The 27,964-nt window shown below is 44.0% G+C and overlaps 1 protein-coding gene across 1 annotated transcript; it reads right to left on the reverse strand.

The window, feature by feature from the left end:
* Nucleotides 1–48: 48 nt before the first annotated feature.
* On the reverse strand, nt 49–27,925 carry LOC133014033 (E3 ubiquitin-protein ligase RNF19A-like). The gene is made up of 10 exons (XM_061081150.1): nt 27,826–27,925; nt 12,324–13,358; nt 7,492–7,700; nt 7,264–7,408; nt 6,484–6,646; nt 4,394–4,508; nt 4,006–4,167; nt 3,452–3,665; nt 3,215–3,358; nt 49–2,803 (listed from the first exon to the last, which is right to left on the reverse strand). The coding sequence occupies exons 2-10, from the start codon at nt 13,073–13,075 to the stop codon at nt 1,996–1,998; spliced, it is 2,712 nt and encodes a 903-aa protein (XP_060937133.1). The 5' UTR covers nt 13,076–13,358; nt 27,826–27,925; the 3' UTR covers nt 49–1,995.
* Nucleotides 27,926–27,964: the final 39 nt, after the last annotated feature.

The following is a 27,964-nucleotide window of genomic DNA, read 5'->3' on the forward strand; positions in this document are numbered from 1 at the left end:
CCTTAAATATGTGAAGCATTGTATGAACCTGAAAAACAGAAGACAACACATATATCATATTTTTTTATTTTTCTGATATGCATTTACACGCATATAGTAAAGCAAATTACCAAACAAATATACAATTACATTAGGCCATTCTGCACAAATTACAAATTATATCTGGCACTCGTGTTCAAATTAGAATGAAGAACAGGTTTTTGTTTCGGTGAAGAATGATAAACAGATAATGTTTTTGTATGGAATCAGGGTGGACTGTAGATTGTAGCCTTATTCACCCAACCAAATTGACGGCTCATTCAGCAGCAGGCTAGGGTCAAAATACCATTCAGGCTGCTTTAAACTACCTGGTAGAGGTTCACCTGATCCGACTCAGTGGCCTCAATAGAGCAGACCACTGAGCTGATCATCAGCAAAACACTCTGTAAGAGAGAAAAGTGCTGGAAACCAATTTTGCCTTCAAGTCTGCTCAGCAGCACCGATTGCCAACAGAAATCACAGGAAATTCAGTAGAAGGTAACCCAAAACAAAACTATGTATCCCTATCAACCTTGTGCATTGCAGATTATCAATGTAATAAGAAATAGAGTAAACAGTGCAGGTGCCTTTGGCTGTTGTGCAGCCTCAGTTATTTGCGTAGCATTAGTGAAGCGTGTATGAAAGAGCGTTCTGCATGTCGGTATAATCCTGGGTCTCGTCTTCATTCATCTCCTGGTGTAAAAGGATGAACCACACTGTGTACAGCTGACAAGTCAAAGGTATGAGATTTAACAAGAGCCTGAGTGCTGTCTTTGGTAGGCAATTGAAAAGTTTTCATTTACCATGTCTACCACAGTATGTTCTGTCTGTAAATGCATAACCGACACAGATAGACATTCTGTAACCTACAATAAGTTGCTGTTTGGAGTCTTGAAGACACAGTGGAGAGAGAGACACAAACAACTTCTTAAAAGGCACCATGAGTTTACAAAGAAAGATATCGAAGCTCTCTCTTACTCAGTGAGGCGAGACCATCAGCTTGAATAAATCACCTTTGAAAAGTAACAAAAATCATTATATAATGTTGAAGAACTGACCAACCCATTGGTTAATGTTAATTTCTGGACAACTGTGGCCTTTCAGAGACCTCTCAAATTAACACTCACCCCCCAAACCTAACATCAAAAGCTTTTCACAGAACTAAACAAAGCCTAAGCTCCCAGAGTCTTCTTAGCACTAAATACACATATAAGGGTTTTCAGGCTACAGGTCAAAACTCAGTGGATACCAGGCTGCCAAGCACTATTTCCCACAAAGGGTCTACCGCCATCTGTGCATACATCTAAAATATACCATTGGATGTGTTACAGGTCTGTTTTAGTGCTTAACTGTTTAACAGCTCAGTCATATGTTATACATCCATGGGAGAAAGAAACTCTAACAATAAATACAGACAGGAGCACAAAGGCTCCTCTGCGATTCATACATAAAAAAAAAAAAAAAAAAAGGAACTAGTGATTCACATTGCCTGGTCCCTGTTGTTGTCAACCTCAAGAGCCGAAACATTAAGATTACTGCATGGTGTTGCATCTGCATTAAAAAGCCAGAATCAAATATTTGCAAAACTGGCACCGTGGTTTTATAATAACCTACACAGATCTAAATGAGTGTGCTGTCTTGTTACATGTGGCTAGAAAGTGAATGGTCAGAAATGTGTCAGCAGTCTGCAGGCCACACAGGTAGAAACACCAGCATTCAGAACCTTAACAATTCTCACATGGCTGCACTTTGGTAACCTTTAATACTTCCAGCGAGCCTTTCAACACTCAGTGGGCACAACGTTAAATTTTACTAAAACGTTTTTTTCATGAAGGACACAAATCCCCAAAATAACATGTTACCTTTACAAGGGTGTACCAGAAAATGCAGGCTAAAGTTGAAGCTGATTGGTAATTGAGTGGAGGACAGGATGTTGAATAAAAACAGCATCTGTGCAGCACTTAAGGTATTGAGATTTTAGATTTCAGTCTGTATACAGGAATTCTTGGGCTGCTGCTGGATTTGTTGCGGTCGGTGGTGGTTGTTGTTGGTTTCTTTAAGCTGCTCTCCAGTTTTGCTGTCCAGCTCAGCCTGACACACCATGTTGACATTCTCTTCTGTGATGAAGAAGAGAGGGGAGAGCTCTGTGCCCTGGCCCAGGGAAGAGGAGGTGGATGTGGGGGAGTGGGGTGTGATCACAGCTCCTTGTTCCTGGGACGATAACGATGAAGAAGTGGGGCAGGTTTCCAGACGGTCATTCTCCACCTCAGGTAAGGGGCTGACGGTAGCAAAGCGCATGTTGTAGTCGCCTCCACCAGAGCCATGGCTACAGGATGTCTTCATGCTTTCAAGATCAGAGCAACTGAACTCAGAGAAGTGGCTGGAGTGGGAGTCAGCCACCGAGGGCAGGCTGCCGCTCAGTGAAGGGGAATCGAACTCGGAGGAGTTGGTGCTGCGCTGCTCCAGCAGCTGAGCATCCATGTCCTCCCGCGTCTCGTTGATCTTTGTGCCTCCGCAGCCTTTCTTGCGTAGCTTGCCCTTACTCTTTTTCCCCCCGCAGCTGGTGGAGGAGCAGCAAGAGGCCTCTTTGGCCCATTTGGTAGAGGTTCCTTTGCCTTCTGAGATGGTACAGCCATTAGAAGGGCAGGTACAGCCATTAGAAGGGCAGGTCCAGCCACAGCGGCCAACGTGGCTACCGTCATCTATACTGCTGCTACCGCTGTGGTGCCGTCGTTTGCTAGGTTTGGATTCAATGTCAACCTGGACCTCCATACTGTTCCCATCTCTGGAAGAGTTCAGAGACAAAAAGTAAGCTACTAAAAAAAAAATGTATGTACAGTATGTAGGTTTGTACATGAGAGTGTACGTCTTTGTACATGTCACATGATTAAGCAATGAGCCTCAGAAAGTTGTAATACTTCTCAAGTCTGCAACTGCTGACATTTGCCAACATGCCTAATACTAAATAATGAACACTATTCAAACACTCTGTGGCAGAGCAGGGACAGGAGCCATGTTAAAAAAGTATTTTCTGGGATAATGGTTATTGCACCACATTATAATAACATCATGTTTGAACATCTGCAATCTGTTTTATAATAAAGATTTCAGGGATGCCACCAGCTACACAGCACAACATCAGTGCTGCCAATGAACAGATGCTGATTTATCCCAATAAAAATGTAATCATGCTCACCTGTCTAAGGGCATGTAGGCGTTAAGAATGGATCCAGCCATTGCTTTGGTGCTAGCGTTGTCACTGATTGTACCCAGGCTGACGGTGCCAGATTCACCGCTGAGACTACAGCGTTCCTTCTGCACATCAGCCTGCACCTCCAGCCTGACAACATGTGAGGGGGGGAGATAAGACGACACAAGAAAGCACCACAAGGTCCAAGGTTGCATTTACGTGTGTGTGTTTCTGTTTCAGCACCTGTTCAGGTAGTTGATCATGGCACTGCCTGAGAGGCTGCCAGTGATGCTGGCTCCAGCCAAGGCCATGGTGGAGGCCGTTTCACTCAGGTTATCCCTGATGGCGCCCAGACGGTCCATGTGGCTGCCACTGGCACTCAGGCTGCCCGTCAACCCCCCAACACTCCCCTCACCTATACTGGGGTTGTTCCTTGTGTCTGCCACGGATGTAGTGTCTACAGAGATGATACCATCATTAAATAACATTAAAAATAGACAAAAAAGGATAAAACTGTCACATAGTTTTGTTTTACCTGAAATTTAAAAAAATCTGGACTTGAGGCTTTTTCTCCAAGCAGTGGTTGTAACAGAAGATGCACACATATTTTTAGATTTTCATATAAATGAAAAATGTGAAAGAATAAATAATTTGTGAAACCTGCACTAGATTAAATTAAATCAGGACTCTGTAATGAGCAAAAAACAAACTGATGTTTGCTGACTTGGGCATCATCACAAAAGATGGATTTTGGATGCGAGTGTGGTCAGGGGTCTGTGGGGGCCCCTAAAGCTTACCAGTGGCAGCTGCCCCACTGCCAACATTCATGTCATTCTCATCATCAAACTCTATGCGAACTCCTTTGCCATTCCCAGCTGAGACGCCACAACCTCCGCTACGGCAGAGAGAGATGGGCACCACACCATAGACATACGCAAGCATGATTGGAACGCCGATGCCTGAAGGGTGAAAAAGAAACAGGGAAAGGTTAGATCATTCTTCCACTTGACCATCCTTATGCGCAACTCTCGAGACATCCAATTGACTTTGGAAACTAACTTTTGAATAATGTAAACAATGCAAACAAGGTTATGTCAATGAGGATCTCCAGGTGTGCAGAGAGTTACAGCAGAGGCAGACAAGAGACACAGGAAGGAGCTCGGAGGTATTAGAGAACAAACTGACCAACAGTGACTGCAGCTACCACTGGTGACACAATGACGGAGAGCGTCACCCCACCAGCGATCACCAGGTTCCTCTTGTGGTTTGAAATATCTTTGCCTTCGTAGCGGTTATGAATCTGATAGAGAAAAGGGAACAAACAGTTCTCACAGCAAGTACTCAAAGAAACGGTCTGCATTTAAACATCACAAGAGCGGAACACTAGACCAGTTCAGAGTGAGTTACAAGTTCAACGTTAGTCAGTAGTCTAGTAGCCTCATATTATTAGGAAAGCATTCTCCATTTTCAGCTAGCTTTCCTCCAGTTGATTTTTTAGGTTCTTCCTTTTCCCACCTGTCTGCATACTCATTTTTTGATTGGAAGTGTCATTCTTTATTTACCTCCCCAAAAGACTACTATTATCATACATCAGTCAACTTATAAGAGGCAATGTTAACCTGCTACAAGACTTAAAAGTATGATGCCGGGTTTACACCGGACGCTGAAGCGACGCGTAAGCGCTAATCCCTAGCGCGCCGGCGTCACACCGAACACCCTTAACTCCACGGCGGTCATCCTGCAATTCCTCTCCGTGATCACACATACAGCTGATATTTGTCATTAACTGCAACGGCGTCCCAGCATTTGTCCTTTTTAATGTTGTCTTTATACAACATGTGTGGAGGATCATACAGCTCACTGTACTTTTCCATTTCAATTATTAATTTAATGTCATCCATCTTCAAGAACTTCTCCGCTGTTTGCTCCGTTCAATGTCTGGTGTCGAGGGTAAATTACGTATTCTCCACTCAAGCCTATGGGAAGAGTACGTAGACACACACCCCCCTCTCTCTCTTTTTATCTTTATGACTGCTTGTGTGGCTGTAGTGGATGGGCAGAGGGGGGCATTTAATAATGTGATCGGTAAAATTGGTAAAATTTAAACTCCAGGACAACAGAAGGGGAATACAAACGATGGGATGCATATTTGATCATTTATATCATATAAAATATGTCATCAATATCGTTTAAAATCATTTTCCACTGTGTTTCCCAGAGCAATACGCTCGCGTCAAGCGCAAAAAATAGACTCGACGCCGAAACGATCGTTGCACGGCGCGAGACAACCTCAGCGCTGCACTTCAGCATCTGGTGGGACCGGCACAAAGGATTAACATGGGAGTGGATGGGAGTCAGCTGTTTTTTAAGGCATGGCGCCCGGTGTAAACCCTGCGTGAGGCTGTGAGTGAGGGGGGTAGAGCAGTTGTCCTCCAACCAGAATGTCAGTGGCTCGAATCCCAGCCCATGCCGAAGTGTCCTTGGGCAAGATGCTGAACCCCGAAAAATTACCTAAATGTAATTGTAAGTCACTTTGGATAAAAGCGTTAGCTAAATGACATGTAATGTAATGTAATATGACCATACAACAAGAAAATGGCCATGGCAGATCAATACCACATCTGTGCAGCTAGATGTGTTCAGTGCATTAAATTAAGGTGATTCATAATCAGATGGTTCAGATTTATCAGGTGATCACAACTGGATTTGCTCTGGATTAGTCAGGGGAAAAAGTTGGTTGATTCCGTCTTCTTCTTGGCGGGTGAAGGAGGGGAGTTCTGCAGTCCAAGTCTGAACGCGTTAATTTTATTGCAATGTCAAACTGTAATTACTGACCTAAACTGATGAGTGATACAACATAAGTTTGTAGACAGACGCAAAAGGTTGTAAATGTCCTAAGCCAACTTTCATAGTCTGAGAAACAGACGACAGTCGCTTTCTATATAACTGGTTGGTTAATGATTTATATGTAGTACTTCTTTCTGACAACGGTGATATGTACAATCTTATTCAACACTGTAGAGTATATTTGCCAGTAAAAATGTATTGCTGGAATTCTGTGTAAGAAGGTGAATTCAACAACAGAAGAACTTTCCATATGATTAAAATGAAACATTGAGAATGGAGCCCAATGTTTTATAATAATCCATCCAGCTCAATACAGTCAAGTGTTAGAGTGGTAAATCCGAATGAGTCAATGCTCAATCATGTAGTAAGAATTACGAGCAGTGGAACATCAATATACTAATACAAACACTGTGCCTATCGAGCCTCACCTTCCTTCCCACATAAACAGGGATGCCGATAATCATGGCGGGAATAGCTATGCCGGCGATGAGTGCGATGCCGACAGGGGCCCCCACAAGTGTTCCCAGTTGCCACAGGATCTTCTTCTTCCTGCTCCATGGCTTCTTCCCCCAGAAAGTACAGCCTGATGGACTGAAAGAGAAAAAGAAAAAATTATATTAGTCAGTCATAGATTAGTGTAATGGCACTTCAGCTTTTCAGTGTCCAGTTCAAGTGTCCACAAAACACTTCTGGAGTTTCAGGGGTAAACTTTGTTGCAGCAAAATCCAATACAACTGAAGTTAATGGTGAGTCCGTTCATATTCTACTCAAACTAGGTAATTTACACCATGTTTTTAGCCTAATTTCTACTGATATCTTTCTACAAGGCGCATTCACAGACCCTCTGACACACTCTTGTGTGGTTAAGGCAGCGATCTTAGCCACTTACTGTTGAGTTTTAGGCTTAAAACACGGCGTAAATAACCTAGTTTCGAATTGAATATGAATTTTGAGGCTTGAAGACACTTGGATGACACCACACGAGCAGTATGGATGCATGTTGTGTTTTTTTCTATTTTATTACGTCTGAAGAGGGCTCATTGGATTCTGCTGCAACAAAGTTTACCCCTTAAACTCCAGAAGTGTTTTGTGGACTCAGGCACTTCATCCACCCCTCCATCGGCATAGTCGTGAGTATATGAGTGAATTATAATTTTTCGATGAACTATCCCTTTTAGAAAGCGATGCGTTTGTGTGGACTCACTGACCTCAAGTAGTGCAGGTCTGAGATTTCCTTCATACAGAGCCAACAGAACTCACAGCCGCAGACGGCGCAGGTCATGTGGTTACAGCTTCCGTCATTCATCTTGATGATGTAAGCAGCACAACGCGGACATGGCTTGATGTCATCAGCTGAGAGACAGAGAATGAATGTTCATAGTGTTCAAGGTTTTTGTATGCATGTGTGTGTGTGCTTGCATGCGTAGGCAGCAAACCTGCAGCTCCGCTCTCTTGACTATAGCTGAGGGAGGATGAGCGGACGGTCCTCAGGCGCAGGCTTTGTGCTCTCTGCTGCCGTGCTGCATCACAGGTTTGGTTGGGATGCCACAGCTGCTTACAGTGGTAACAGAACTCAGTACCACAGCCCTCCCTGCCGCACGTGATCTTAGGACAGCTGGCACAGCCAAAGGCTATCACTGCATATCTAGTAGAGGACAAACAAATCATATAAAAACCCACATGCATTATTTTAACAAATGTTTTTCAACTTTTTTCAATTATTCAATGGTTTGCTTACAGTTTTCAAATGAACAAGATCTTCTAAAAGGGGACCATCTTCATTGACACCAAACTTTCTTTTCAAGATGATTCCCATAGAGCTGATACTCTGAACAGCTAAGTCCGTTTCTCACGCCCTGTTCAGACCTGGTTTAAACATCCATCTCAGGTGCGGTGTGGCCTAGAGGGTAGAGTGGGCGTTCTCCAACAAGAAGGTTGCCGGTTCAATCCCCACTCTTCCCCATCTGCATGCCGAAGTGTCCTTGGCAAGATACTGAACCCCTAAATGGCCCCTCATAAATGTTGAATGTACTAAAAATGTAAGTCGCTTTGGACAAAAGCGTCAGCTAAATGACATGTAATGTAATCCAATCACAAGTGGACAGCTCTAAGTCCAGGTGTGAACAGACCCAAGTGAGAAAAAAATTGTAAAGCGCGACCCAGAACATTGATGCAAACAGCATAATTTACCAACAGAACAAGTGTGAGGGATGAGATCCAGTCACAAGTGGTCATAGGAGACAAATGCAGGGAGGTATTTCAATACCAGGGCGGCTGTGGCTGAGGGGTAGAGCGGTCGTCCTCCAACCTGAAGGTCGGCAGTTCGATCCCCAGTCTTCCCCATCTGCACGCCGAAGTGTCCTTGGGCAAGATGCTGAACCCCGAATTGCCCCTCATAGAATAACAAAGTGCTGCTAATAGATTCACACAGATGCCCTGTGTGAATGGGTGAATGTAAAAACTGTACTGTAAAGTGTGAAGTGTTGACTTGAGATCGGATCGCTTAGGATTCATGTCAATACCAAGTCTGAATAGGGCCTAAAGGCTCCATTATGCTACTCCGAATCCGTTTCGGACGGACACTTTTTCGTTTATACTTCTACGTGCTGAAAACAATTCACCGCCAGAACAGTAGGTGGACCACCAAAGTAGGTGGTCCACGCTGTTTATTTACTTACTCCCCACTTTCCTCACACAGTGTAGGCTACGATGGCAACTAATCGTAAATAAAATAATAAATATAAATAAAGTGACACCCAGCAGGTCCAAATGCTGATGTAATCGTTTCTTAGCGCAGCAGTTCCCCGGTCTCGTTTCCGAACTGTGTTAATAATTCCACAGCTTGAAGCTACACGGAGCTAGCTAGCTTCCCCCCAGCTAGCTTCAACTCCAGCTTCCACACACAGTCAGCAGGGACTCCCGACACTAACTACTACCCAGTGTTTGCTTCTAACCTTCTAACATGACGTTGTACGGAAATGATGTCGTTAGCGGACCAATCACAGCCAAGGGCTGTCCGTAGGCTATCCGAAATAAACACGGACAGTTAGAAAAATCAGAGGTGCACGAAAAGCTCTCCGAGGCGCTAGGAGAGGGCGTTCCACGGCGGATAGGGCGGTCCCATCTGTCCGTGTCCGTCAAAACGTAGTAGCATAAAGGAGCCTTAAGTGACTCCCAGTCACATTGACACAGGGTGTTGAGTGAAAGCATTACAAAATCCAGATGTGAAATCAGTCCTCCACAAGTCCTGCTCTCAAACAAGTCTATGCTCTTAAATAAAGAGAAAAAAAACATTGACAGTGTAGTGCTGCACTGTGCAGACTTGGCACTTTAGACTCTAAAACAGTTATCACCAACCTTCGTAAGCCCAAGATCGCTGACCATGGCCTTTCTGAAATGCAAGATCGACCTAGATTGAACTTCCATCTTGAGGCCTTATATTTAGGCTAATTGTATTTGATTTACATGACATGATTTGATTAAACTTTCAAATTGATGCAACCAAGAAAACAATGTTACTAGCATATCAAACAGACCATAGCTGTCTTGCTTTAAGAATTTTACATTATTTAATTTCATTCCAACACAAAAAAGTCATGTGGCCCATACTCTCCATTTTTATAAGGAAATTATTTTGTCCATAGTAGACATAAACAAACACACTTGCAGTGAGAGGATCATATGAAGTGCCATTGTTAACCGTAAATGTTTATCCAACGAAGTTTCATACAAGTTACCCTGTTTACCATTAGGATTTTAGAAAGTAGAACTGTTATGTCCACAAACAAAATTTTCAGTGCAATTAAGCTAAGTGCAGCTCTATGTCCCATTCTATGCAGCATCACTTTTCACAATGCCATCAGAAGGCCCCACTGTTGCAGTCATTTTACTCGCTCTGCTGTGACTAAATACTGTCTGTGTGTGCTTTGTAGTTTGACTCTTAGCTACAGACATCTAGTCTGAGGCAGTCTGTCAGTAAACCGGCTCCTCTACATTGATTTGATAAATTTCATCTGTGAAAATGCCATTTCTCAGAGGTAAGGGGATCCAAAGTAAGCACTCACCCACTGCACAAGTCCCCAAAACCATGTCCATGTCATCTGTACTTGGTAAAAGTAAGTACTTGCTGGAATTTGGCTGCGCCCTGTTCTTAAATTAATGAACAGAATTGGGTTTGAGAAAAAAGCAGCAATGGCACAGTACTGCTCTGGGAGAAAAGCATCCTTGTCTTCGATGGCCTGAGACATTTTTTCCAGTTTGGGAAAGTGTGCTATCCTCCAGTTCTATAGATGTGTGGTCCAAACACTGAGCTTGACCTTGAACCCATTCACTGAGCTGTATCCACTGCATGCAGAGAATTATCAAACTGTAGTGAAAAATACTCACATAGTTGACAAGTCCTTTAACACTTGTCGATCCACATCTTCTGATAGTGACTCAACCCTACTTGTCACAGTTGCATGGCCTAGCACTACACCAAGGAGTGGGGTTTGGATTAGAGGTGTGCATCTTCATTAGCCTCACGATCGGTTACGATAAAGCAGTCAATGATTTGATTCATAAGATGCATTTCTATGCATTTCATGTATCACTTCCACAATTTTCTATATGACTGCACATGGCTGCATTTTCATTAATTAATAACAAGCAGTCAGACAAACATGAACATGCTTTAAAAAGTATTAGAGACTGTTACTGTTATTGCAATTGTGATTCACAAAATAAAGTTTTAAATTCAAAAATCTGACAACAACAGTAAGTCTATGACAGTGGTCAGTGCTCTCCACACTGATTTGACATTCATCAGCTCAGATTTGTGTGCTCTACCTAAGGCTTAAAAGGACAAACTCTGATTATATATTAGTTATGGCTCTTGTTTAGTAGCAGGTTAAACATTTGTCTCATAAACTCTAGAGCGTCTCAAACAAACACAAAGTAAATGTGAGTCCTGTAAGTGTCCTAATAACTTCTGATCAGTGGTGGTGTCAATTGTTAAAGTGTAAAGTGAGCACAGGTCAGACAGGTAGTGAGGAGGAAAAAGACTACGACAGGAGACTGCGACACAGGACGACAGGACCTTAAATGTGCATCTGTCCTGATACTGAAGCATTGCTGGTTATAATTATGCAGTGGCAGGACATCCCTAAAACAATGAACGTAACAGAAACATGAATTGATTATGTTCTGTCACTGCAACGATTCAGTCGTCCAGTCAAGACATTTTCACACCTCTAGTTTATGATGTCTTTGTTTTAGAAGTATTGTTCAACAGTCTCTGCAGCAATGTTCAATGCTTCCTTGACTAAATCGCCATCTGTAAAAGGCTTCTTGTCTTAAACCAAAAAGTGATGAAATGATGCGTCAGTAGCAGCCTTATTTTGAGCAGGAGGATTTGTGAAAAGCGATTGCTGAGCCTTCAACTCGAATTTAGCTCGTCAACTTTCGTAGCACGAATCGCTTTGATGAGTTGCAGTCTTTGATTTTCTGTTGGTTGGTATTGTGGTGCCGCTCCAGATGTCGTCTTTTAGACAGTGCTTGTGCTTGCTGGGACAACATACACTTGTTTTTCACCAAGGTAAAAATAAATTCAAAATAAAGAACTTTACTGTTAGTTTACACTGAAATTCATTTTGGATCAATGTACAGCTCCATTCAATAAATTAAAACAAATTAAACATACAATAACACAAATGACAATATTTCAACAACATATCACACAATCATATCTACTGGAATCAGAACAGGAGGAAAGGATAGAGCAGAGAAAAGGAAAAACTAAAGGGGAAGGACACTGTAGTTTCCTCAGAACCCAAATCAACCTGTTGTTGCACAAGAAACACACGTGTGCTTTCTTGTCTTACAAACATAGATGTGAAAGACAGCAAGGCGATGGCTGATAAAAATAATTTGTACTGCAGTGGTACAGCAAACAAGTTTTTATCAATCTATCTCAGTCTATCTGAGAAGAAATAGCTGACCTGTCTAATGAGTTGCAACTGCTACCTTCAAGTTTTGTTTTCCTTTCCTTGGCTATTTTTGACACATGGTCCTGTGATCCCATTTAATAAAACATTAAAGAATATAATAAATATAACTGGACATATTCCCATCTAAAGTTTTGAGAAAAACACTTTTAACAAGTCACAAGTGTCAATCAAAACATTAATGACGTAATACTGGTCTGCTGATCAGCTGATGAAGGTGACCCTCACAAATGTCATTACAACCAAACATTCTATAGAACACTCATGTCTATTTGTATGCTTACCCACAGTCCGGTGCAGGGCACCAGCGGCAGTCAGGGTCAGCCACAAGCCACCTCCTCAGCATGAACTCCTCATATTTCTCCATGACTGCCCGATCACTCAATATCATGCGGATGTCATGCGGGTTGAAGCGCTCTGAGCACTCTGGGCAGCTGATGTTGACCCGTGACTCTGAGATTTCAATGCGCAGGTACTGGCGCAGGCAGTCGATGCAGGATCGGTGGTGACAGGTCATGATGTCAGGGAAGTTCTCCCTTGAGTGACGCAGAAGGCACAGCGGGCACTCCAGTAGCTCTGCTACCACCCCACCTCCTCCCCTTGAGGTGGAGGAAGAGGAGGAGGTAGAGGAAGAAGGCCCTGAGGCAGATGAGGTGGTGGTAGCAGCAGCAGCAGCAGCAGTACCAGCAGCAGCAGCAGCAGCAGAGGCAGAGGCAGCTCCGGTCCCAGCCACATAGAAGAAGGCAGAGTTCTTTTCATTACACATCTCAGAGTGGATGCTCTCGATGCTGGCGATGCCATCCACCCCTCCAAGGCTACTAGGTCCAGGTTGCTGGAGCTCTCGGGACCTTTGGCGCCCTGATTTGGGCTCCCATCCTCGCTGTCTGAAAAGAGACGTCAAAGAGAGGCGCCTCTTCTTGGGGGCCTTTTTCACAGAGGGCATGGAGATGGAGGAAGAAGTGGAGTGCAGGTCCCGGTCTGAACCCATCACCCCACCACTACCACCACTCAGCGGCTGGTGCTTCTGCAAGGTCATCTCTCCTGAGGGAGGGGAAGGATGTGCCAATGGGGAGCCAGGGTTAGGTAACCTGTCCCTCACATGTCCAGGGAAGTCTGGGAGAGGGAAGGGGATTTGGGAAAGGGTAAGGTGGTGGATGAGGGAGGAAGAAGATTGGCCAGGGTGGGGAGATAGGGCTCCAGAGGGCCCGTCTGTGTTTAAGACATGGTGGCTTCGCCTTATCAACCTCGTGGTCACATCTAATAGCCGGATTTTGGCGGAGGGACGGGGGTCACCTGTTGTGAAACTAATGCAACAGAACCTGGAGAGAGAAAAACAAGCAAAGTGTGAAAAGATATGTTAATATATAATATAGATTTGCATTTATTTCTCTGATAAATGCTATCGAATCCTTTTACAATAAACACTGCGGTTTTCCAACATAGTTTAGACACTTGGCTCATTCAGTATCACAGCTGTCAGGGTAAAGGTTTGCATATCAGTTAAAAAGGTGAGATGAGAGGACAAAGTGTCAACAACATTTGACAGAATTGATGCATACATAGGGATCTGACTGCAAGATCAACAGTGACAAGGCCAGGGCCCAGACTGTTTTCTGCTGATAATGGCAAAAAATAGAGCATTGCAGAGCTGATTCACCAGCAATTCAGGAAGTCACAGCAGAAATCACAATTTCAAAGACAGATGAGGTTAATCATATTAGGTTGATGGGCAATAAAAAGCATGTGCTAACTTAAATACCTGTTTCTCAAGAATTTAAGTAAAGCTAATTGATCACACTATCAGTTGAGTAAAGAGCAGCATACATTGTTTGTTAAGGGGGATGTTTGCAAAAATGACATTAACTGTACATAAAACTCTGCAGCAACAATTAAGTTTACTGTAATCCAGATGCAAATTTAGTAGGGCTGGGCAAGTTAACTAGTTAATTTCGAGTTAACTCATCACTTATTTAACTCAGACAATTATTTTATCTCGCATTAACTCAGGTTTTATTATTTATTGTTTTATTGTGAAAGTCAGGCTTTTATTTTGTAAATGTCTGTTGCTGACTGCTGCGGAATCGGAAAAAAGAAGATAATTGGCGGATAAACAACCATGGATAAGGGTACGGAACTTTTACATGGCCATTTTCATTTTAAAGTTCTTCCAGACGGCGGAGTCGACAGAACCAAAGTTATTTGTAGGCACTGCCAAGGTGAATTTTCTTATCACCGGAGTACTTCCAGTCTAAAATATCACCTAAATGCAAAACACACAGTTGATATCAGCAAATCACTCAACGAAACAGCGGGCGGAGTGAAGCTTCGGCAGACTACGTTAGACGCAGGGAGGAGTATACATTTTTCATATCGAAGAGGATAACATTAATGCCCTGGCAGTGGCATTGAGCTTTAATTTTGTATTTGCTTTGATAACATTAAGTTGAGATGTACACTGAATATTTTATTTAACTGCTACTGTATTAAATGCTGATGTTAAAAGTGTTTGCACAACAAATGTTATGGCACTTTCGTTCATATGGCAGAACATTGAAAAAAAAACTGGCTATACACTACTTTTTAATTCATTATTGGATTTTACGTATACAAATGCGATTAATCGTGATTAATCAGGGAAACCATGCGATTAATCGCGATTAAAACTTTTAATCGTTGCCCAGCCCTAAAATGTACATCATCTTTATTTCATATAAACTATAATTAAATTATCATCAATTAAATCATAAAAAAGTGGTCAATATTAGAGGGTCTATACCAGGGGTGGGCAAACTTTTTGACTCGCGGGCCACAATGGCTTCTAAAATTTGACAGAGGGGCCGGGCCAGGAACAGATTGATGGGAGTGTTTTTGTGAACTAATATAAATGACATGGAAAAATCATTACATGAAAGGAATTGGCCTTTACCAAGTAGCAAAGCACTTATTTGCAAGGCCATTTAACCAAAACTCGTCTTCAGAGAAAGGCTTGCTAGCCTTTGCTAATTCGAATGCCCCCCAAAAAACATGCCTTGGTAGATGAATCTTTAATCGCAGTTTGTCTGTGAAAAAAAATGTTGCCGAGTCTGTAAATTAGTCGCCAACTTCTGAGCTGCAGCCACTCGTTCTTGCGTTGACTGCTTGCTAGCGTAGTTAGCATGCTTCGTAGCAAAGTGACGGCTGATGTTGTACTCCATGAAAACTGCGACAGTTTCTCGGCATATCAGGCATACAGCCTTCGATTGGACTTCAGTGAAAAAGTATTTTGTTGTCGACTCCGTGTTAAACACTCTGCACTCATTGTCCACTTTTCGTTTCCTTGATCCTCTTATTTTACAGAAGGACTCACAGGGCAAAGGGAAAAAGTGAAGGGAGATCATGTGCCCCTTCGAGCCCTATACACCACACTCCCGGTCAAATTTAATTTAGCTGCGATTTTATCCAAAGAGACTTACAATAAATGCATTCAACCCCGAGGGTTCAAACCCAGAACAAGAATCAAGAAAGTACGATTTCTTCAAAAATAAAGCAAAACTAAAAAGTGATATAAGTATGTGCCATTTAAGTGCTACTAAATTGTTTGTTTAAAAAAAAAAAAAATTTCATTTAATTTTTTTTTTTTTATTATTATTTGGACAACTTCGGCGGGCCGGATTAAAAAGCCCAACGGGCCGTACTTTGCCCATGTCTGGTCTAAACTTAGTATGCTCTGCAAGGCATTATTCCACAACAAAGAATAACCCAGCCTAAACTCCTGATTTCCCTTCCACAGTCCCATACAAAATCTCTTCAAAATAAAATTTGTGCAAAATCCTTTTACTTAAATGGAACATTTAAGTAAAAGGAATACATATTAATCTGTCTAACAACTAAATAAATGAAAACCAAAGTAAAATTCAACTTTCTGGAGGAACACCAAAACACTGTGTTAATGAAAATTTTCACCAATATAAAATTATACATTTGCATTATGTTTATATTTTACCTTTTTTTTCTTCATTCAGGCTTTCTTCGGATATTGAACACATCAGTTAATTTCCCCAATCACATAATTAAATGTCCCTCTGCTCATCCACTTCAAGCACACAAGCAAGATAGACAGAGAGAGAAAGAGAGGGGTGGTGGGGTGAAGACCATCATCATTTACCCCCAAACCAGTACATTGAACGGGTTACAGACAACAACAAGTTGAGAAAGCAGAATCGCGGGCTGACCTGTGCTGAGAAAAGCGCGTCATGTATGAACAGTCAGGTGCCTGCGCGGTTGAGAATAGCAATTTGCTGCGCTTCGGCGTCCAGTGTAAACCCAGCGTTACATAGTGATTTTGCAGAAGAACATTTGTTATGATGAATTGAAATTAAAGGTTTTAGAAATCGAAAAGGTAAATTCAGAATTTGTGTGGGTCCGACGCGTCGGTTTAAATTATTGATGTCAACGCGTTAGCCAGCACAGACTCACTAGTAAATTGTGAGTGTGTGTGTGTGTGCACTGTAACATGTGGGTGAGGCAAGGAAATCCAAACAAGACTGAAAGGTCTCTATTATTATCTATTATAACCTACTATATTTCACATGGTATTAAGTAACACATACTCAAGTAGCGCAAATAAAGGAAATTGATACAGAAGGTGATAAAGATGCAACTAGGAATAAACAAGACACAATAGACCGAAAGACAAACTGATAGATGAAAAGATATACAGACAGGGAGACAACAGTGATGAAAGGCACACAGACAACTTCAGCTGAATTCCTGACCTGCCTGTCTCCTGTGTAATGTTGCCTATATGCACATTCTTGGGCATCTATGGGGCTGGGGACAGCCACTGCATCATGTACAGACAGAGAACATCTGCCTGGCAGGGAAACTGATCATATATTTACTGTTATGGGATGAAAGTCAAACAGTCTCCCGTCCTGCTCACCAAAGTGTGAAGCAAGCGGAAACGTTTGTGCTAGTGTGGTCAGTGAAGACTTTCTAAACATATCAATCAATCAAGTTTTATTTGTATAGCCCACATTCACAAATCACAATTCGTCTCATAGGGCTTTAACATGGTGTGACATCCTCTGTCCTTAACCCTCAACAAGAGTAAGGAAAAACTACTAAAACCTTTTTAACAGGTAAAAATATGTAGAAACCTCAGAGAGAGCCACATGTGAGGGATCCCTCTCCCAGGACGGACAGAAGTGCAATAGATGTCAAGTGTAAGAAAACATCATCAAGATTAAAGTTTTTAGCAGCATCGATGAGGTTAAACATTTTTCAATACTATGTGTGAAGCAGTCCTGCTGCAAGCATAGTCTCTGGTCAGCAGCCGAATAGCCGAGCAGCATATCAGTGTTATTAAATAAATATCTCCCTCTTTTCATGGAGTAAATATAAAAAATATTCAGTATTCAAAGTAGAAGGAAAACATATAAAACCTATATTTCAAACAATCAAAAACTTGGCCATGCACTAGTTTTTGCATCTGATCCTTAAAAATGCAAAGAATTAAAAACAGTGAAAACATCCACCATAACAGCAGTGCTAGCAGGGAAAACAATGCTGTACAAAGAGAGACAAGGCAGGCCAATAGTGGGAAGAAAAGGAAAAGTTTCCAACCCCAACAATGCCAGTACAGTCTCCAAATGCCCCCTCCTCCCAGACTTCCCCTCTTTCCTCCCTCGCTTAGCTCAAGAAGGGAGGAAATGAGGCAAGCTTCTTAGCAATTCTGCTCAGCTGAGAGAGCCAACAGCTCAGGAAAAGGGTGTGAAAATGAGTGAAAGGAACTGATAAAATGAGAGTATGTGATGCAATTCCCCCCGTGACACTAAAAAAAGAGACAAATAAATGATTTAAGTATGTAAACTGAAAGTTAAGTGATAAAATGATGATGATCACATGAGCATTGTTAACCAGGAGAAATTTTGTATTATTGGCTCTTTTTAAACAACCAATTTAACTGTGCTATGCTAAAACACAAGCATCCGTCACCTGAAAAGTGTAATCTGAGCTGTGACCACATTGTATTGAGTAGGTAAGGGGGTATGTCAAAAAATATTATCACAATGATATTGACCAATATCATTTATTAATAGGGATGCACCGATCCGCTTTTTTCACCTCCGATACCGATACCGATATCTGAGGTTTAGTATCGGCCAATACCGATCCGATACGATACTAATTAAACAGTCGGATTCCCCTGGTCCGCACCAGTTCAAAGTCACCCGCGGGCGAGTTCACCACCATTGCAGCTCCGCTGGTTCCGTTCAAACTGAGCAGGGCGGGAGATCCGGACCGGGACCCGTCCGGCACCGGGCCGGCGGAGGGACCGGGAGCCGGACCGGGACCGGGACCGGGAGCCGGACCGGACCCGGGCCGGGACCGGGAGCCGGACCCGGACCGGGGTTCACAGACGCCCGGGGTAAGCGTGCGGACTGGGCAAAGTTCCGGGTCCGGCTCCCGGGGCAGCAGCACCAGCAGCCCGGCTCCGGGGAGCACCGCGGCCCCGGTGGAGGCGGCTCGGCTCGCACCGGGAACCGGGGGAGAGGCGCCGGGCACTGTCGGCTCCGCACGGCGTGTTGCTTGCGTATGACGTCACTCACAGCGCACAGCATAGAATTACACAGAATAGATCAGCCGATATGGATCGGCCCATTGTCACCGATACCCGATCTAGAAATTTCTTCAATATCGGTACCGATACAAATATCGTATCGGTGCATCCCTATTTATTAACAGTATATATTTGATACAACTGAGGCCGAAACATTTGTTACAACTCAAGAGTACATACAATGTGGTATGGTGAGTAAGAAAATTCTACATGGTACCTATTCATTTAAAGGTCCCATCGTATGAAAATTCCACTTTTGTAGTGCGTCTACACGTTAATTTGGGTATCTGGCATGTCTACCGTCCCAAAAACTGTGGAAAAACACAACTCCCGCTATCTGGTGTGGTTTCTCTATGTCAGGAAGTATGCGCTAGCGAGCGTCCAATGGGGTTATGGGCAATCTTTACGTCATTGGCAGTTTTACGTCAGCGCAGAGACCCCCACCAACACTCGACCCACCAATCGATGGAACCACAATAGATTTAAGAACCACCCACTTTATTGACCGTCCATCGGTTTGCGCCGCGATTGCATTCTTGCGAGCCTTGTAAACACTTGGATAAGCTATCTAGCAGCATGAAACAAATTCGACCGAGAGCCACCGCGTAGCCCATAGCCCGTATCCTGGAGCCCGGGAGGCGAGAGCCGTTGGTGTTTTTTCCAGGTAGGAGCTCGGAGCTGCTTCACTGTGTTGATGCTGTGGTTATGCTGCCTCAACTGCATGTGACTTTGTTGTTGTTAGCAGCAACGCTAGCCTAGCGTTAGCTGCGGCACCGGCACCTCCGTGCACCGCCGCTGTCGGGTCCGGGACGTCCCGGTGAGGGCTCCTTGGAGGTGCCGCTGTTAGCTCCGGGGACGTCCCGGTGAGGGCTCCGGGACGTCCCGGTGAGGGATCCTTGGAGGTGCCGCTGTTAGCTCCGGGGACGTCCCGGTGAGGGATCCTCGGAGGTGCCGCTGTTAGCTCAGGGGACGTCCCGGTGAGGGCTCCGGGACGTCCCGTTGAGGGATCCTCGGAGGTGCCGCTGTTAGCTCTCGGAGTCTAGCTTGTGTGTGTGTATGTTTGTGGCGTCCCGGGCATGCAGCACGTTTTCATAGAAAACAATGCACTCGGAGGCTAACCCGACTCGTAGCTTCTGTGTGTGTCTGTCTTTGTTAGAAACTAGCACCGGAACGTGTTCAAGGACCCCCCCCCCGGTCTCCGGTTGCATTGTACCGGTGCCGGTGGGCTCGCTCAGCGCCAGGGTGGCGAAGCGGAGGAGGAGGGGGGCAGAGAGCTGCACATTATAACTTTTGTGGCTCTTACAGATTTGCTCCACGCAGCCCGAGCTGCACGAACCGGTGCCGGTCACCAGCAGCTCGCTGCCGCCTCCGTCGCTCGCTTTAAAATAGACTCATACCCGGGGTTTTAAGTGCATTTCGCCGCAGAAGTTGCAGCAGTGTTAGCTTCCAAGGCTAGCCCCCACATCCCTTTGCCTGTGTGTGTCTGTGTCTATCTGTGTGTGTGCGTGTGTCTGTGTGTGCGTGTGTCTGTGTGTGTGTGTGCGAGCGCTCAGATACAATTATATACTGTATACACACATATCTAATGCATGTATTTCAATAAATGTACATCCTTATCAGAGGGTGTAGTAGTTTTAAAATTGTAGCTTCAATGAAGAAACACAACAAACAAATACAGAAATATGTGCAGGACAGTGACTTAAAATTATTTTAACAACCTTACATATGCTAAGGAGAGATTTAAGACGTGAAAGTGGATGTGTGTGTGTGTGTGTGTGTGTGTGATTGACAGGGGGGGGCGGGGCGGTGAGAGAGGGGGGGGGGCTCAAAAGAGGTCAATCTTAAGAGGGCTGTTTTAGACAGGGTAAAAAGGCTGTTGTTTTAAATGATCCTTGTGGTATTTTGACCAAAAAATGTTACAGACATTTCATTAAGACCCCAAGGAACCATATCAACTGTGGTAAAATGGGCATACGAGGGGACCTTTAAAGGGTGTAGAATTCACAGAAAATACAATATTTGTTATTGTTCTAAATATTAATTAATATATTTGTATCAATAATTCATCACCACTGTAATTAAATGGGTAAAAGGTGTATGGCGATTAGATTCATGTAAGCCTGTGTTGAGCAGTTAGACCACAAGTTAGTAGTGGTGGCAAATTATACCTGCAGTTAACCACTTTCATGAGATAATTCCATGCAGATCAGAATTAGGTTGTATTGCCAATTAGGTTTACACATACAAGGAATTTGCCTTGGAATGTTTGTGCTGACCATAATTATAAAATATTGAAAATATATAACAGATTACAAAAAATGTAAAAATAAATGCCAGAAAACTAAGTATGCAATGCAAGGCATTATTCCACAAAAAGAGTAGCCCAGCCTGAACTCCTAATCTCCCTTTAACAGTCCCATACAAAAACACTTCAAAATACAATTTGCAAAAGCTTGTTCCATCAAAGTAAAAGGAATATATTTATCTGTCTAAAAACTAAACAAATGAAGACCAAAGTAAAATTCTAGTTATTTTCTTGAGGAACATCAAAACACTGTAAATTTTCTTCTCAGTTGATTAAAAAAATAATGCAATTTGATTAACATTGAAACTTTGAACTGAAGTTAAACTGAACTTTAACAGGAATAATTCATCTCTAAGTAACAAACGTTACTCTAATAATAACATAATTATGAAATTAATGTGATTTTCTTGTTTGAGGTCAAATTAGTTTTTCCATTTAAAAAATAAATAAAGAGCTTTTGAAAGAGGTGTCTTCAAATAAAGTAAAAATGTAAGATGTAGTTTGAGTTTCGCCTTATTTCTTAATATATAACTACATTAAACATATAAACAATCTCAACAAATATTAACAACGAATGTTGTTCCCACTTTCTCTTGTTCAGTGAGAGAAGTAAACTCTACCTTATGCTGCCAGGATTTACTACCGTAAAGTACTAGTGATCCAGACCACAGTCCGCCTATTGGTTACCTATGCTTTGGAGGATCTCAAGCAAATTTTTTCACTTCAGCTTGCCTCTCTTTGACTTTGCCCAGCCACTTTCCTTACGAAACGTCGACCCAGCCCTAATGATGCGCATCACTGGTATTAAAATCTGTTCTGAGTGATCCGATCACAAGTGGTGTACATTTTTGAAAGCACCCAAATGTGTCCTGAATGCATCCTGAGATCCGATCACACAGACCACTGTCGGAACTGGTCTGGGATAGGGATGCACCGATCCGATATTTGTATCGGTATCGGTACCGATATTGAAGAAATTTCTAGATCGGGTATCGGTGACAATGGGCCGATCCATATCGGCTGATCTATTCAGTGTAATTCTATGCTGTGCGCTGTGAGTGACGTCATACGCAAGCAACACGCCGTGCGGAGCCGACAGTGTCCGCCGCCTCTCCCTGCGGCCCCGCAGCGAGCCGAGCCGCCTCCTCCGGGGCCGCGGGGCTCCCCGGAGCCGGGCTGCCGGCTGCTGCCCCGGAACCGGAAGCCGGAACTTTGCCCACTCCGCCCGCCGCCGCAGCTAGCTTCCCCGGGGCGGCTGTGAACCCCGGTCCGGGTCCAAGTCCGGCTCCCGCTCCGGTCCGGCTCCCGGTGCCGGTCCGGCTACCGGTCCCGCTCCGGGTCCCGGTCCCTCTGCCGGCCCGGTGCCAGACGGGTCCCGGTCAGGATCTCCCGCCCTGCTCAGTTTGAACGGAACCGGCGGAGCTGCAAAGTTGGTGAACTCGCCCGCGGGTGACTTAGAACTGGTGCGGACCAGGGGAATCCGACTGTTTAATTAGTATCGGATCGGTATCGGCCGATACTAAACCTCAGATATCGGTATCGGAGGTGAAAAAAGCGGATCGGTGCATCCCTAGTCTGGGACACATGTGGCCACATATTTTCTTCTGTGTGAACTAGACACTAACGCATGCTTGGCCACATATGAAGGACCCAGATAGTCAGCAGATGTCTGAGCAGATACAGTTACACGATAAATCTAGCGTACATATTAGGGGTGCAGCGATTAGTCGACGTCGTCGACAAATCGATGGCAAAAATAGTCGTTGACGAATTTACTCCGATGAATTGTTGGTTACGTCATTGCGCGTGTTTCTCTTGCCGTGCATCTGAACTAAACGTCGTTTTACCGGAGGTGCTGATGTAAGTAGTTGAGGAGTGAGTCATCTCGCTTCCTCTCTATCTCTGAAAGTCGCACATGTGCAACAGCAGCAGAACATGGACCAATTGCTGCATCCGCTGCATCGCTTACCAGGAAGTCAAAAGTTTGGGAGAACTTCACTCTTAACATAGACCGAAAAAAAATTACCTGCAATATCTGTAAGGCGGACCTGCTCTACATGGAAGCATGACACGCGCATTTGAGGAGGAGGCACGTTTGACATCGTAGCGGAGACGATGAGGACTCGCCTCTGTAAGATGTTATATATAAGAGGTATCTGTGCGCAGGATTCTAAAATCCATTACAAAAATATGGTTTCAACTTTTTGTTAACGAGTTTAAAAGCGTAATGTTATCCTATTGCCTGACAAACGTCTTTTTTTAATCACAATTATTTAGTCCGAAGAAGACTGTGCTTGTTGATGTTTTTATTATTGTTATTTTACGTCATTTTTGTTAACAGGAACAATGGATACTTGAATTTAAATTAATTTTTTTTATTAGCACTTTGCCTGTCCTTGGTTTTAAATGGACAAAAACTTGATTTCTTTGGTTTTGTGTAAACAGTAGACTTATATGCAGCAATGTTTATTAAAATACTTTTTTATAAGTATCGATCCTTATTGTCTTTATTTTCGGTCATCACATGCCTCAAACAACCTCAAGCTAAATTTAAAAGCTGTTTGCTAAATAAGAGCAATTGAGAATTTGTGTCATTCATAATCCGATTAGTTGATTAATCGTTTCAATAATCGGTGACTAATCGACTTTAAGAATAATCGTTAGTTGCAGCCCTACCTCCTATAGGAAAAAAGTCAAACATGAAAGACCGGTGACTTTTACCATTCAGCGGTGATTCGATCAGAATCGGCTCTACGTGACTGCTGCAGCACTACAGAGTGGTGTGTGTTCCAGAGCAACAACATAAACACATACACAGACATCTTTTACATAAGCAAATGCATCGATGACGTGGTACTGAGGATTACTGTACGGACATTCCCGAAACAGAAGCCCTGGATTAATGGTAACATCCATGCCAAACTTAAAGCACAGAACGCAACTACAACTCAGGTGATCTGGAGGAGTACAGGAAGTCCAGGCACGTGCTATTAGTAGTGGTAAGAGACAGTACAGGGACAAAGTGGAGTCTCACTACCAGGGCTCCAACACAAGGAACATCTAGGCTGGACTAAAAACGATAATAGAATACAAATTAAGGCCAGCAGTGCTGAGGTGGTGTCTGCATCTCTCCCAGATGACCTGAACACCTTTTATGCTTGCTTTGAGTTACTCCCCGGCTGTGGAGGAGCAAGAGGCCCAGGAGGACCACTTCCTATCTGCAATATCCAAAAGGGCAGATGTGTGGAGACCACTTAAACAAATTAACACACCCAAAGCACCTGGACCTGATGGCATCCCTGGCCGAGCTCTCAAGGTGTGTGCAGATCAGCTGGCAGATGTGTTCACAGACATTTTCAACCCGTCACTGCTTTAGTCTGTAGTCCCCACATGCTTCAAGGAGACCATCATTGTCCCTGTTCCGAAGAAACCCCAAACCCTCTGACTGAAGACTCCCGCCCAGTAGCAGTCAGCTTCACCATCATGAAGTTATTTGCACAGTTAATCAAATCCTTAATCACCTCCTGACTCACTGGACCCACTTCAGTTTACCTACAAGACAAATAGGTTGACTGCAGATGCCCTCTCCTACCTGGACCAGAAGAACGCATATGCTGTTCATTGACTAAAATTCAGCGTTCAATACTATCTTGAATCTTTTCACCAAGTTTAGAGACCTTGGGCTCAACACCTCTATGATGGATCCTGAACTTCATGAAGGGGAGACCCCAGGCTGTGCGGATAGGCAGCATCACATCCTCCACTCTGACTCTCAACATCGGCGCCCCCAAGGGCTGCGTGCTCAGTCCTCTCCTGTACTTCCTGTTCACGCATGACTGCGTGGCCACCCCCAGCTCCATCACCATCATCAAATTTGCTGATGACACTACCGTCATAGGCCTGATCTCCGGCGACGATGAGATGGCCTACAGAGAGGTGGTCAGAGCCCTGACATCTTGGTGCCAGGACTATAACCTCCATCTAAATGTCAGCTAAACGGGGGGGCTGTTTGTGGATAGGGATGCACCGATCCGATATTTGTATCGGTATCGGTACCGATATTGAAGAAATTTCTAGATCGGGTATCGGTGACAATGGGCCGATCCATATCGGCTGATCTATTCAGTGTAATTCTATGCTGTGCGCTGTGAGTGACGTCATACGCAAGCAACACGCCGTGCGGAGCCGACAGTGTCCGGCGCCTCTCCCCGTGGCCCCGGTGCGAGCCAAGCCGCCTCCACCGGGGCCGCGGGGCTCCCCGGAGCCGGGCTGCCGGCTGCTGGTGCTGCTGCCCCGGGACCGGGACCCGGACCGGAAGCCGGAACTTTGCCCACTCCGCCCGCCGCCGCCGCTAGCCTCCCCGGTCCGGCTCCCGCTCCGGCTCCCGGTCCGGCTCCCGGTGCCGCTCCCGGTCCCGCTACCGGTCCCGCTACCGGTCCTGCTACCGGTCCTGCTCCCGGTCCGGCTCCCGGTCCCTTCGCCGGCCCGGTGCCGGACGGGGCCCGGTGCCGGACGGGTCCCGGTCCGGATCTCCCGCCCTGTTCAGTTTGAACGGAACCGACGGAGCTGCAAAGTTGGTGAACTCGCCCGCGGGTGACTTAGAACTGGTGCGGACCAGGGGAATCACACTGTTAATTAGTATCGGTATCGGATCGGTATCGGCCGATACTAAACCTCAGATATCGGTATCGGGAGGTGAAAAAAGCGGATCGGTGCATCCCTAATTGTGGACTACAGGAAGAGATTGGGAGAAGATCACCTCCCACTCTCTATCAACGGGACTACAGTGGAGAGAGTCAGCAGCTTCAGGTTCCTCTAGGTTTACATCAGTAAGGACCTGACCTGGTCTCACCACACAGACTTCATCACAAAGACGGCCAGACGGCGGCTCTTCATCTGCAGGCTGCGGAGGCTCAACATGGATTCCAGGATTCTCTGCAACTTCTTCAGGTGCAACACCGCCTGGTATGCCTGAACTGTAAGGCTCTACAGAGGGTGGTGAAGTCTGGTCAGCACATCACCAGGACAGAGCTGCCATACGTGGAGGACTTCTACACCCAGCGGTGTAGGAAGAAGGCCAACAGGATAATTAATGACACCCATCACCCCAGCCATAAACTGTTCTGTCTGGTCGACGGTACCACAGCATTCAGGCCCGCACCACGAGGCTCAGAGACAGCTTCATCCCCCAGGCCATTCTCCTCCAATCTGCCATAAGACTGTCACTACTCTGAACTTTGCACCTGGCAATATTTGCATAACCCACCCTATCAGTATAACTTACATTCATTAATTAATTGTACTCAGAAAGATATTTATTTTAGTTTATAATTAACATGTTTAGGTGTGTTTTATATATTATATTTTAATACTTTAGATTTCTTTTATTATATTTTTTGTATTGTTTTTTTATTTGTTAGCATAGCTGAAAGGGAGCCTGTGACAGGTAATTGCTAATGTCTGGTGTATGCAATTGTTGTGCCCATGATGGTAAAGATAATGATAAAGTCTTGAATCTTGAAAACAAAGATGTCAGGAGAGTTTGTGGTTTTAAGAGCTGACGACGGTGTCTGGCTGCTGAACACACGTGAACTCTGCAGCAGAGTTAATGTCACTTCTTGCCTCTTTCTTCTGCACCCGGCTGCTCCACTTCTTGCCTGAAGAACAGAGGATTTTATGCTGTTGTGATCTGGCCTGTGCAGAAAACCTACCGCTGTGTTGTGCCTGTGTGAAAGGCAGACTACCGGTGAACTCCGTAGCAAGTTCCCCGGATTTTAGGTCATGTCTGAAAACGGATCTAGTGTAAACATACTCACTGCTGTATAATGACAGACGTGGCTAGTATAGTATCTAACATAATTAGGAAAGGTAAATAAGCTTATATTTTTTCTTGATAAGTTCATCTGCATACTGAATTATATATGCTCTAACTTAGACTCCAAGACCAAGATTTAGGCATGGTGTTGATAAAAAGCAGCAGAGTGGCAGCTTCATTAGTATACATGATTCCCTGGCATACAAATATCTAAGATATACCATAGGGCTGATCATGTTGACCCAAGGATCATGGCAGTTCTTCTACTGCTTTAAGTTATCAGTTGCTAATTCAAAGCAATTGATGATGTCTAGTCAAATTCACATATCCATGTGTGTTTTTAATTGTTGAAATTGAGCTGTGGGGTCCATCTAAATCTCAGTCTGGAAGCTTCCACAAGAAGTAAACTCATACTAACTCTGACTCTCTTAAATACAATTATAATTATTCATAATAATAATAATGAGAAACATTAAGCACACAGTTAAATCCGAGACATTTATCAAGTCTATCACTGACACATAGCTCTGTTTTACATGTATGTTGACAGAGTATGTACATAACGTAACAAAACCCTGTAAAATCACAGCTTTTTCCTCTGGCTGCTTGCTGTTTTATGGTGTATTGGAAGTCATTAGCAAACCAGCCCTGCTGCCCAAGTTGGACACACTGGTGAAATACTTAGTTGGTTGGACGCTAGTTCAAAACTCAGCGTCTATAATTGTCTACATTCTTAAAGTAAACCAAGTCATATACTACTGAGCATTAGATATGATTCAAAAGGTTATGATGGTACCAGACGTGCCGTTTCAAATTGCTATTTTACTTCATAATAGCGTTAAACCGATAGCTAGGTTAGCTTCATAGTTAATTGTGTTAAATGCCACTTTACGTTACCTCATAATTACCAAAATCAGATACACATGACATTAGCAAAATGTAATTACGTTGCAATGGTCTAAGCTTGGCTTGTTAAAAGGTATCTAGAATGCCTACAAGCTAACTAACAAAGATCGAGTGTTAGCGGCTGGCTAGCAAGGTTAGCTCCAAACGATGAGAACGTACCGTCTGTTGCTAGTGACACTTGTTCCGAAGACAGCAACTAAGAAGAAAGGACTCGTTGTGCTTTCCAAAGGCGAGTTTAAGTTCAGTAGTGACTTGTTCCGCTGCAGTGCCGTGAATTATGTCCTCTCTGCCAGTAACA

The sequence above is a fragment of the Limanda limanda genome, chromosome 11 (assembly GCF_963576545.1).
Source record: "Limanda limanda chromosome 11, fLimLim1.1, whole genome shotgun sequence".
NCBI classification, from domain to species: domain Eukaryota; kingdom Metazoa; phylum Chordata; class Actinopteri; order Pleuronectiformes; family Pleuronectidae; genus Limanda; species Limanda limanda.

Bases quoted from the DNA above. Each gene is read 5' to 3' on its own strand.
- LOC133014033 (XM_061081150.1), bottom strand. From the start codon at position 13,075: ATGACCTTGCAGAAGCACCAGCCGCTGAGTGGTGGTAGTGGTGGGGTG. The intron at 7,701-12,323 runs GTAAGCATACAA...GTCCTCTACTAG, and splicing joins TGCCCTGCACCGGACTGTGG to ATATGCAGTGATAGCCTTTG. The intron at 6,647-7,263 runs GTCAGTGAGTCC...TTTCTCTTTCAG, and splicing joins TCAGACCTGCACTACTTGAG to TCCATCAGGCTGTACTTTCT.